The sequence below is a fragment of the Nannospalax galili genome, unplaced genomic scaffold, assembly GCF_000622305.1.
Source record: "Nannospalax galili isolate Female #2095 unplaced genomic scaffold, S.galili_v1.0 scaffold168, whole genome shotgun sequence".
NCBI lineage: Eukaryota > Metazoa > Chordata > Mammalia > Rodentia > Spalacidae > Nannospalax > Nannospalax galili.
In genome coordinates, this window is record NW_008357649.1 from 627266 (window position 1) to 639499 (window position 12234).

General features: G+C 37.3%; 1 protein-coding gene across 4 annotated transcripts in view; it reads right to left on the bottom strand.

The window, feature by feature from the left end:
• Mis18bp1 (MIS18 binding protein 1) overlaps positions 1-12234 on the bottom strand; it is a 42168-nt gene that overhangs the window by 13397 nt on the left and 16537 nt on the right. For 3 of the 4 annotated variants that reach the window (XM_029557427.1, XM_029557426.1, XM_029557428.1), the window contains 5 exons: positions 10464-10612; positions 8935-9031; positions 7379-7447; positions 5937-6792; positions 2132-2304 (listed from right to left, as the gene is read on the bottom strand). In XM_029557427.1, coding sequence (XP_029413287.1) covers positions 2132-2304; positions 5937-6792; positions 7379-7447; positions 8935-9031; positions 10464-10612 — 1344 coding nt within the window. The remainder of the gene's footprint in view (positions 1-2131; positions 2305-5936; positions 6793-7378; positions 7448-8934; positions 9032-10463; positions 10613-12234) is intronic. The other variant, XM_008855545.3, reaches the window with a different exon arrangement.

Genomic DNA, 12234 nt, shown 5'->3' on the forward strand with positions numbered 1-12234 from the left:
GGCTACACAGTGTGACCCAGATTAAAAAAAAAAAAAAAGGTGTGTTTATTTCAAAAAATGGCTTAATCCCTAAGTCTTTTCTTAGAAAGACCAGGGGTAGGCCAGAATGATAACTCAGTTTGTAAATGCATCTGCTTCCAAGTCTGACAACCTGAATTCAATACCTGGGACCCACATGGTAGAAAAGAACCAATTTCTAGCCGGGTGTGGTGGCGCACGCCTTTAATCCTAGCACTAGGGAAGGCAGAAGCAAGTAGATCCAGGACAGCTGGAGCTACAGGGGAGACCCTGTCTCAAAAAGACCAAAAAAAAAAAAACCACTTTCTGAAAGTTGTTCTCTGACCGCCACTCTCATGCTTGGCATGTACATATATACACACACAAACAAATATAATAAAAATTTTAAATAATTAAAAAAAAATACCACAAATAAGAGGCAACTTCCTATCTAAAACTTTTATACCCAAAGACAAAGCAAGCCACAGTTGAAACAAAGACAATACCCCAACTAAGCTTACAAGGCACAGTTCAGACAGAAAGGGTAGTAGCTTTAGAAACCTGGTACCTTGGCATAGGCCTATATTCTCAGCTATTTGGGAGGCTCAGTTGAACCCACCCTATACAAAACAATAAGATCTCTACCCCTCATATAAATAAATAAAAAGAGTCACTAGGTGCTCTGTAGTAATTTTTATGTCTCAGGTTCTTGATCTCTACAGACTTATTGCTGGGAACAAGCAGACATAAAGCTGTCAAGTCATACATTCAAGATGAAAAGGTAGTTAATAAAAATATTTATTATTATTTTATGTGTACGAGTGTTCTGTCTGCCTGTAAGTGTACCATGTATGTGCTTGATGCCTACGAAAGAGGGCATCAGGTACCCTGGAACTGGATGGGTTTTAGCCGCTAGGTAGGTGCTAGGGTTGAACCTGGGTCCTCTGGAAAAGCAGTAAGTGCTCTTAACCGCTGAGCCATCTCTCCACCCAGAAAAGGTAGATTCTTAGCTGGGTCTGGTGATACAGACCTCACAAATAATTCTTCCTACATTGAGAAGCTCACTTGATTATCTTTGATTAGCTCACATGATGCTCCTAGGGAGTACACAAAGACTAGAGAGTATGTTAAAAATATTGAGTATGGTGGCTCATCCCTGTAATCTCCACATTCTGGAGGCTGCAGAAAGACTGCAATAACTTCAAGGCCAGCCTGGGCTACACAGTGAGACTCTGTCTCAAAAAAAAAAAAAAAAAAACCAAACAAACAAGGCCAGGCATGGTGGTACATACCTTTTTTTTTTTCTTTTTGGTGTTTTTTGAGACAGGGTTTCCTTGTAGCCCCAGCTAGCCTGGAACTCATTACATAGACTGGGCTGGCCTCAAACTCACAGAGATCTGTGTGCCTCTGCCTCCCAAGTCCTGGGATTAAAGGCGTGCACCACCAAGCAGGGTGGTGGCACATACTTTAATTTCAACACTTATGAGGCAGAGACAGGTAGATCTCTTTAAGTTTGAGGCCATGCTCATCTATATAGCTAGTGAATTCCAGCTAGGGCTACACAGTGAGACCCTGTCTCAATAAATAAAAGAAAATAAAACAAAAAAAACCCAGCTTAAAAAATAAAAAAGTTAAGTGGGCTTGGGCAAAGTACTTGCTTGGAATGTACAAGGCTCTGTGTTTAAGTTTAAAAAAGGAAAAACATACAAGTTACTCTGTGAGATATGCTTGATTTATTGATTTTGATTATGGTAAGGATATTAGATATTCTCTAAAAATTATTATTCTGACATAAAAAACCTTTTACCAGAAGCCGTGGACAGGAGTGTGTAACCTCAGATTATAAATGCTAAATTTACTGCTTTTTTAATAAATTACTAGGGGGACCCTAAAAATGCCCAAGTTAAATTAGGCCATTAGACCCTCAGAATGAATCATTCAGACATTGAATATCTATCCAATTTCAATTTCCTGGAATCAGTTCAACTGGTATGAAACTATTGATGGAATTAACTACAATGGTTAAAGTTCTAAATTTTAACATTTGAAAAAAACAATTGATACCTGACTTATGGATAAATATAATTGGTGAATGATTAGAAATGTACACTGAGCAAACAATGATAAAGGTTACCATTTCGGACTTTGGAATTGGCCTGCTTTTTCTTAGAGACATGTTTTCGGGATCCTTTGCCTTGAGAATCTTCCATGTACTTGCTCTGGCATTCCTCAGCAGTTCGAGATCCTACAGCCAAAGCTATGTCTGACCAGAAACCAGGTTTGTGCTTTGGAAGAGATGTAAAAGCACTATGGAAGACCAATACAATACACAAAATTAACAAAATTAATCTCCCAAAAGCGTACTATTGAGTCAATGAAACTTACTGAGCTGTTCTGGTTTTTTTTTTTTTTTGGTCTTTTTGAGACAGGGTCTCCCTGTAGCCCCAGCTGTCCTGGAACTCACTACGTAAACCAGGCTGGCCTTGAACTCAGAGATCCGCCTGCCTCTGCCTCCCAAGTGCCAGGATTAAAGGCAAGTGCCACTACGCCCAGCTCCATTTTGGTTTTATAATCATTCTAGATGTTTGGAAAAAAAAAAACCCTCACTAATTCATTCTGTTCCATAACTTTCTTATTACAATATAGTATGAAGATATAACTATATATCTAATAGATGTGTTCCAACTATTTCTATTAAATCTGAACATTTTTCCCATCTTTCAACATTTTTTCACAAGTCCAACTCTTCAATGACTTGATTTTTTTTTGGAGAATTCTCACATAAATTAAGTTCTATATACTGACTTTCAAGAATTACTAGTGCTAAGTATGCCAAAAGATTAAACTCCTAGTTCTTACATTGTTGGGGACTCCTGCTGTTTTGGGTTGTAGTCTTTCCATGTCCAGATAGCCGCATGCCAGCTCGGTGCGAATGGAAGGACTCCCTTTCTCAGCGGGCGCCTCCCTACTCTCTTCCTGACTCATCTTTGAAGTAGCCCTCACAGATACATGGCCTCTGGCATAGGAACTGCCAGGTTTTCCTCTGTGATAATCAGGCAATGTCTGGCAGCCTGGCAGAAGCCCACCACCACATGTAAATGGGGCATCCTACAAAGCACCTATCAACTAAGGCTTTTGCCACTGCCTTCACACTATAAATATCCTGATTTTCCCCTTAATAAACTGGAGCTGCATCAAGAGCTGAGCTGTACCAGTCTCTTATTCAGTCTCTCCGGAGGGGGCTGTCCCGGAGGGGGCTGTCCCTTCGTAAACAATGACTCGCGAAGACCCTGCTTTCGCCGTTCCCGCACCTCCCCTCGTGACCCGGCGGCTGAAGGGTCTCAAACCTAGAGGGAGTGCCCAGTAGCTTGGAACGGAACACGCCTGGAAGCGCAGTGACCAGTAGAGTCACCAGCATCCAGCAGCCGTGGAGACCCTCAGCAACGCGGTGCGGGACCTGCCCCAGCGGTGCGCGAGAGACAGGCGCCAGCCAGCAGCTGGCGCTCTGCGAAAACCCGCGCTCCCATATTACATAATCCAGATTATAAACTCTATCCTAAAGTTTTATGGTTAGAGGTAGGAAGAAGCAAGGAAGGTGGATAGACATGATCAATGCACAATATATGCATATATGGAAATATCAGTAAATCCCACTAATACAATTAATGTTTTGATAGTACTAATAGTAAAAATGAAGACAGGCTTGCTAGTATACACCTATAATCCCAGCACTAGACAAGCAGAAGCGGGAGGATCTCAAGTCTGAGGACAGTAATACCATGTCTCAAAAAGTAAGAAACTAAGTATAAATAGTTTCCAATTCAACATATCAATTCTAAAAATTCATTTGTAAGTCACTGCTTAAAACCTGGTATAGCATTTCCACTCTCTAACCCCCATAAAGCCTTTTTGTGTCGTGGCTGACAGTTTAGTCAGATAACTATTTAATTCAATAATTACCCTAAAAATTGTACAGGTTGAATATCCTTTATCTGAAATGCTTGAAAACAGAAGTGTTTCAGATTATGAGATATCTGTGTGTGTGTGTATCTATCTATATCTATATCTATATCTATGTCTATGTCTATATCTATCTCTATCTATCTATCTATCTATCTATCTATCTATCTATCTATCTATCTATCTATCTATAATGAGTTATCTTAAGGATGGGATCAAGTCTGAACATGAAATCCATTTATGCTTCCTACATTCCTTATATACACAGACCAGGAATAACTGTGGGGTTTTGACACTCTAGCATGAAGCTATTACATCCACCTCTAGAACATAATTTTATACAGTTACTTTTAGTGCACCTATGTTTTGACTGTGACTCATCATGTGAAGTATGGAATTCATCTGCTACTGTTGTTTGTTTGAGCTCAAAAAGGTTCAGCATTTGGAACATTTTTGATTTTCAGGTTAGGGATAGATAACCTGTTTAACAGCGAGCGTCATTTCAACTTTATCATGTTCTCTATTACCCTGTAGCTATTTGCAAGTCTAGGTTGTCTAAAAGAACTATTTTTCATAATAAAAATAATGCGTTTAATCATAAATGGCTAGTAACTATCAAATGCCTCTAGGTTATTTCAGATACATTAACAAGGGAAATTTTAATATGTAATCAAAGCTCTGTGTGTGGGACTAAAGGCATGCGCCACCATGGCCGGCCATAAAATGATTTCTTAAAAATTAAATTAAGGGGCTGGAGAGATGGCTCAGCAGTTAAGAGCACTGACTGCTCTTGCAGAGGACCCAGGTTCAATTCCCAGCACCCACATGGTGGCTATAAACCATCCTTAACTCCAGTTCCAGGGGCATCCAAAGCCCTCTTCTGACCTCCGTGGCACTGCATGGCATGGGTGCACTCACATGCAGGCAATATACTCGTACACATAAAATAAAACTAATAAAAATATTTTTAAAAAATTAATTAAAATAAAACCAAAAAACAGATCACTGATAGAATGACCCTTTGGCAACTAGAATTTTTTTTTTAAAAGTCAATGGCGAAGACTTTAGTTCTATTTCATGGAGAGAATTATATTTCCAGGAATAAAAATGGACAGGCAAAGTGAGCAGCAGCACGAGAAATAGAATAATATCAACACAAAATAAGCTTTTCAAATTTTACCACATTAAGTCAAACTTATAGGTAAGACTTACACACAATAATATCCAGCAAATCTAAATACAAATCCAAGAATTAGGGGCAGAAATAGATTTGAAAATCACTGTACAGGGAGAAAAATTCTAATCTGGGGAGGACAAAAGGTCACTAAGAGAGAGACCATAGCAAAAAAGGAGTAAAAAACAACTAATTTGGGGGAATAAGAAAGATTTGCCTGATAATAAGATAAAGGAGGAACATTTAGGAAATGGAATAATATAATGTGACAGAAATGCCTTAGGAAGAGTTTTCAAGAAAACCAATTTGAAATGTATGCCAAAGTTATGCAATTGGAAGGAGAAACAATAAACGGAACACTCACTGTAACATATTCCTAAATTACCCTCTCCTTTATCAATCACATCCTCCTTCCTTTCTTTTCACCTCACCATTTCCATCAGCATACCACTAGACCCTGGAATCAGCCATCATACAAGTAAGCAATGAAGTATCTTCCCGTATCTTTATACTCCTTTATATTATACGTGAATTTTTCTAGTCCTTATCTTGGTCATATTGTCTTGATTTGTCTACATGGGTTGTTGTACCTGTATCTTCCCATTCATGCTTCATTGCTATGGTTTCCATACTACCATACTACTAAAACTGCTTAGCAAGTTTGTACTTAAATTCTACTCTTATGAGATATGATTTATCAATAGCAACAGACACAATCGCACAGTCTTTAGAAAACCTATTAACATCAACATTTAAAAAACTTATTAAATCAGCCCCCTTCTGCTGTCTTATAACAAACACTTACCAATGAAGTTTCTGTAATTCTTGATCATTCCATGCTTCATCATCAATTAGGCCAGGTAGATGTTCTACAGGTTGGGTAACAGTTTTATCAGATCCCTTTACCTCAATAATTGGGAAATTCTTCCTAACACCAGATTTTGGAAGAGTTTCTTTAGCAGAAGATCTAGCTTTCTTGGCTATATAAAATTCACTTTCACTTTCAGACTCTGAAATCAGTAGGATATCTTTTGTGGTGTTGCTTGTGTTTTTCCTCACGTGAACTACCCTTTCTTTGTTACTTCTTGCTCTGCTTTTATTAACCCCAGACTTACTTCTAATTTCTTTATTTGTTTTACTTTCTTCACTTGACAAATCTGATGACAACTGATGATTATGAGATGACATAGCTACTGGATTTTCAGTTTTTTTCAATTTTGATAACAACTTGGTATTTTTCTTAAAGTTCTTGGTGACCATTTGCTCAATTTTAGGACTAGGCATTTTACCTTTCTGATTGATACTGAGTAAATCACGGTCATTACAATCTTCTTTGGTATTACTTTTAGAAGATATGTTATGTTCAAATGTATTTCCTAAAGCCCCTCTAGACTTAGTGGTGGGACTTACAATTTCATCTGCATCTGACTCACTTTCTTCTTGATGGTTTGGTGCTGAGAAATTTGTTATTGCTTTAACAGCAGCAGTGGAGAGATTATACTCCATGCATCTTTGCTCTATCATTTTTTTAGTTTTAAGTGGTGTTACTACAATATAAGCTTCTTTTGAACTGAAAGGCAGGTATTTTCTTCCTTTATCTGAGGGATGCTGTTCCAGTGAGGTTAGGATATCAATGGATACATCTGATTCTTCAGTTGTGTCTTTGTTTCATTGAACAAAACCAAAAACAAAAATCACATATTAGTTATAAACATAAATACAGAAAAATTTTTTTCACAAAATAGACAATTTTTTTCCACAAGTTACATGAAGCACAGGTCTTTGTAGATCATTGTCTTGCAAATATAACTTACAGTTATTATACAACCCTACAAGTAACTTCCTAGACCTTACTGGTATTTATGTAAGTTTTTCTACTTGGCATTCAATAGAGTTCCAATCTTTCACTAACCTCCAGTATGAACACAAACTATGGTTATTTCTCTGTTTCCCACTTCTTTCTCAAATTTGCTTGAGTCTACTATTCACTGATGTCTACTCTCCTTGAAAATTTCCATTTACTCATCTACAAAACAAATTACCACTTGCTTAGACCTCACATTGCGTCAACTGAAAACTCTTCAACCATTAAGTTTCCAGAGTACTTTTTTTTTTTCAGAATACTTTTTTAAAAAATACCATTTTATGGGGCTACAGAGATGGCTCAGTAGTTACAACACAGTTATTCTTGCAGAAGACCTGGGTTCAAATCCCAGCACCCACATGGCAGCTAACAACTGTCCATACCTCCAGTTCCAGGGCATCCAACGGCCTCTTCTGTCCTCCATGGGCATTGCACGACACAGGTACACTTACCTACATGCAGGCAATATACACATACACATAAAATAAAAATAATAAAAAAATTTTAAAAATGCCATTTTAGTGTACTACATTTTAGTCATTTTTAGATCATTTTAAAAAATTTTTATTTTATGTGGATGAGTATTATGCTTGCATGTGTGTAAGTGCACCTATGCTGTAAAGTGCTTATGGAGGTGAGAAGAGGGCATCAGATCCCTTGGAACTAGAGTTACAGACGGTTGTTAGCCACCATGTAGGTGCTGGGATTCAAACCCAGGTCCTCTGCAACAGCAGTTAGTGCTCTTAACCACTGAGCCATCTCTTCAGCCCCCTGAAATTCCAACTTTAATTATTTCATTCTAATGATGGAAATATATTAATTGCAATTTATCACACAAACCATCATAATGATATACTACAACTATGTACACATATTAGGCCATAAAAGATGAACAACAAAATGAAATGTTAACAGACAATAATGGTGACGGAAAAAACAACTAAATTACAATTTACGGAGAAGTGATACTAATCAAGTTTCCATGAGACTTTTCATGGACATTACATATTTACAAAGGATTTTCTTCTAATTCCTTATATAAATCCAATCAAGCAATCAATTAAAAAACTTTAAAAAATTTGGACACCCTGATTTTAAACACAATATTTCTAGTGAGACTATTTTAAATTATTTTATTAATAATATGAATAAAGATTCAGTCTATTCTAGGTACTTTAACTTGTATGAATTTGGTAGTCTCAGCAATGTTGTACTGCTCCACTTTCATGAATATTTGTAGGTGTTCTTCATTTCCCTTTCTTTGCAGTTATAAACATAAATACAGAATATACACTGCTGGATTTATATAACATGAAATCTTGATTTGCTAATATTTAGAGAAAAGCACTTTAAATTTTGGAACACAAACTTCAGTTGAGGGGCTGGAGAGGTGGCTGCTCTTGCAGAAGACCTGGGTTCAATTCCCAGCACCTACATGGTGGCTAACATCTGTAGTTCCAGTTCCAGGGGATCCAATGCCCTCTTCTGACTCTGCAGGCATTGCACGAAATGAGTATACTTACACACACACACATATGCAGGCAGTATTTTTTTCTCTAATTCCTTTTTTTTGTGTTTTTGAGACAGGGTCTCTCTGTAGCCCCAACTGTCCTGGAACTCACTATGTAGACCAGGCTAGCCTTGAACTCACAGAGATCCACCTTCCTCTGCCTCCTGAGTGCTGGGATTAAAGGCATGCACCACCACGCCCGGCACTCCTTATTTTTTAATTGAAATAAAATTACTTAGTGACCACATTAAAGGCAAACCTGTAAGTAATATGGTATTTAAAGTAACAAATTATTTCATTATATATTTTACTAATACTTTAAGCCATTAATATAATTTTTCATTTTATAATAGGAAATTTGTAAGACCATTTTTAAGTATTCCAAATAGTAACATCCTCATTGTTACAAAAACCATAAAGATGTATTACCTTGCTTCTGACTCTTAATTATCTTTTCATTAAGTCCTTCACAATTTTCAAGTTTCTTTGAAGGCAATTTTTTGTAGTCTTTTTTCCCAATTAATTCCTTTAAGATAAACAATTTGCTTTTAACAACAATAACCATGATCTCAAGCATTTTCATAGCATGCATCAAGCACACAAACTTAAAGGTATTTGCCATTCTACAAATTTCATTAGTGAAGGCATTCAGAAACTCCTGTTCCAACTGTAAATTTAGAAACACCTCCTATGGATACACTATTCTACAAAAAAAATTTTTTTTATTGAAATAAAATTTGTGGTTTCCCTTTTTCTTTTTAAAAAGTATATGTGTATGTGTGTGTGTGTGTGTGTGTATGTATGTGTCTTGTGTATGCCTCATGTGTGGAGATACCATAGAGGTAAGAGAGCATCAGATTCCCTGAAGCTAGAGTTACATGTGGTTGTGAGTCATCTTACATGGGTGCTGGGAGCTGAACTCAGGTCCTCTGGAAGAACAGGAAGCACTTATAACTACTAAGTCATTTCTCCAGCCCATATTTGTGGCTTTTCAAGTACTTTTAAAAATATCCTTTATCTAAAGCTTTACTCTAACAGCTAAATTTTGTTTTTGTTGCCTGTACTATTTCAATGAAAAATGGAAAATAAGTATTCATTTTTTATAACAAAGCTGTGAGGACAGGAAAAATGGCTCTACAGATAAAAGCCAAGCCTGACAACTTGAGTGTGATCCAGAGGATCCACATGATAGGAAAATTAACCTAGGCAAGTTGTCTTCTGACCTCAGCAGTGGTACATGTATGCCCAAACACATACACACACCACGATCTCCCAACACACAAATAAATAATTGTAATTTAAAAAACAAAATAAAGGAGGCTTGAGAGATGGTTCAGCAGTTACGAGTATTAGCTGCTCTTGCAGAGGACCTGGGTTTGGTTCCCAGCACCCGTATCAGACATTTCACACTTGCCTATAACTCTAGTCAGGGGAATCGGATACCCCTGGCCTCCACTGACACCTACACTCACATGCACAAATCAACATGTAGATACATATACACATAATTAAAATTAAACTTTAAAGCACTTGCTGCTCTTGCAGAGGACTCAGTTTTAGTTTTAAGCACTCATATCAGGCAGCTCACAACTGCCTGTAACTTCAGTTCCAGGGAACAGAAAACTCTTTACTGACCTCTATGGGCACCAGGCATGCACACAGCACATGGCACACATACATACACGCAGATATTCTCTCTCTCTTTCTGACACACACACACACACACACACACACACACACACACACACACACACAAAATAAATCTAAAGATATCTGAATCTAATTTTGCTAAAACAATTGTTAAGATATCAACTAAGTCCTTTTGACTTTTGCAGTTTCTGAATTAGGATTGATCAATACAACTGATGCTTACCAAAGCATTTTGTATCTTCTGATCTTCTGAAACCTTTCAGGTAGCACACTACATTCCTAAGCATCAGTGTAAAGTAACACCTTACCTGATTGGGTAAGTCATATTCTCTTCCATTTTGAATAGAATTGTTTACTTGATCATGTAGGAGCCTTACTGGTGGGCTATTCTGACAATTACTATAGCTAAAAGTTACATCTGCAGCTCCTGGCAACGCACTGTGCTTTTTTTTCATTTCTGTGAATTCAAAAAGAAACATTAGATAAATACGTAAGATTAGCTGTTTTCAGCAGAATATGGTGGTACATGACTGTATTTCCATCACTCTGGAATCTGAGGAGGAAGATGGAGTACTGGCAACATAAAGAGACTGTCTCAGGGGAGGGAGGGAAGGTCAAAAAGGAAGGGAGATAGGCAGCAGACAAGTTGTTTTTCCATATTAAAGAGCTAGTTTTGGAGAGAAAAATCTACCCAGTGAAATGAAACAAATACCCATAATTTATGATAAAACAATTTTTGTGAGGCAGAATCACTCTCTACTGGGTAAAGTTTAAACAATTTTTATTTTCCCTAAAAAAATTAGGAAAAACTGAACAATTATAATATTAATCTGTTTAGAGTCTCTTTTGTTACATTTAAACATGAAATAGTAAGGTCAATCCATTTTGAGAATTCACATGAACAATTATAGTATTAATCTGTTTAGAGTCTCTTTTGTTACATCTAAACATGAAATAGTAAGGTCAATCCATTTTGAGAATTCACATGAACAATTATAGTATTAATCTGTTTAGAGTCTCTTTTGTTACATCTAAACATGAAATAGTAAGGTCAATCCATTTTGAGAATTCACACTTCTTAAACAGCCTAACTTCAGGTCAACTAAATAGAACTAGCAACTCTTTCTTTCTTTCTAAAAAGTACTTATTTTTATTTTATGTGTATGAGTGTATTGCCTGCATGTATGTACCCATGTCATGCAGTGCCTGCAGATGTCAGAAAAGGGCATTAGATTCCCTGAACTGGAGATACAGAAGGTTGTTAGCTGCCATGTGGGTGCTGGGAATCAAATCCAAGTCCTCTGCAAGAGCAGCCAGTGCTCTTAACCACCGAGTCATCTCTCCAGCAGCCTTGTTTCTCTTATATTTCTATGTATAGAATTATGTTTCAGCTAAATTTATTTACCTCAATACACAGCTTAAAATTTTCAGCAAAAAAGCTAAGTATGGTGGCACACGCCTTCAATCCCAGCACTTGGGAGGCAGAGGCAGGTGGATCTCTGTGAGATCAAGGCCAGCAGTCAACTGCATATAGTTCCTAGTCAGCTGGAGCTATAGGAAGACACTGTCTCAAAAAGACAATACCAACAACAATCAAAAAATTCAGCAAAACAAAGTTTTTCAGTATTTGTAGAGAAATTTTACATTTACTTTTCCCTCAAAAGTTTTTAAATTTTCAATTTACGTAATGAACTGACAGTAGATAGTTAGGGAAAGGTTACAGAAGGTTGTCAGAAGGTACACGGTAAGGATTGACTTATTATATAGATACCAGTCACCAGTGGCCAGGTATAAGAGACCTGTAATCTCCTCGTGCAAACCTGATGACTTGAATCCAATGCCAAAACCCACAAAAAGCAGGATGTGGTTGGCTCAAACCTGTAATACCAGCACTCCTATGCCAAAATGAGAGGCAGACTTTCCAGGAAGCTCTCGGATGAGCTAGCCTGGAATACCTAGAGTCACAGACACAAGACAAACCTTGCCTCAATAAGATGGAAAGAGAGAACCTACTCCCTAAAGTTGTCATATGTGCACCTTAGCACGTGGTTACCCACACTTATATATACATCATATATA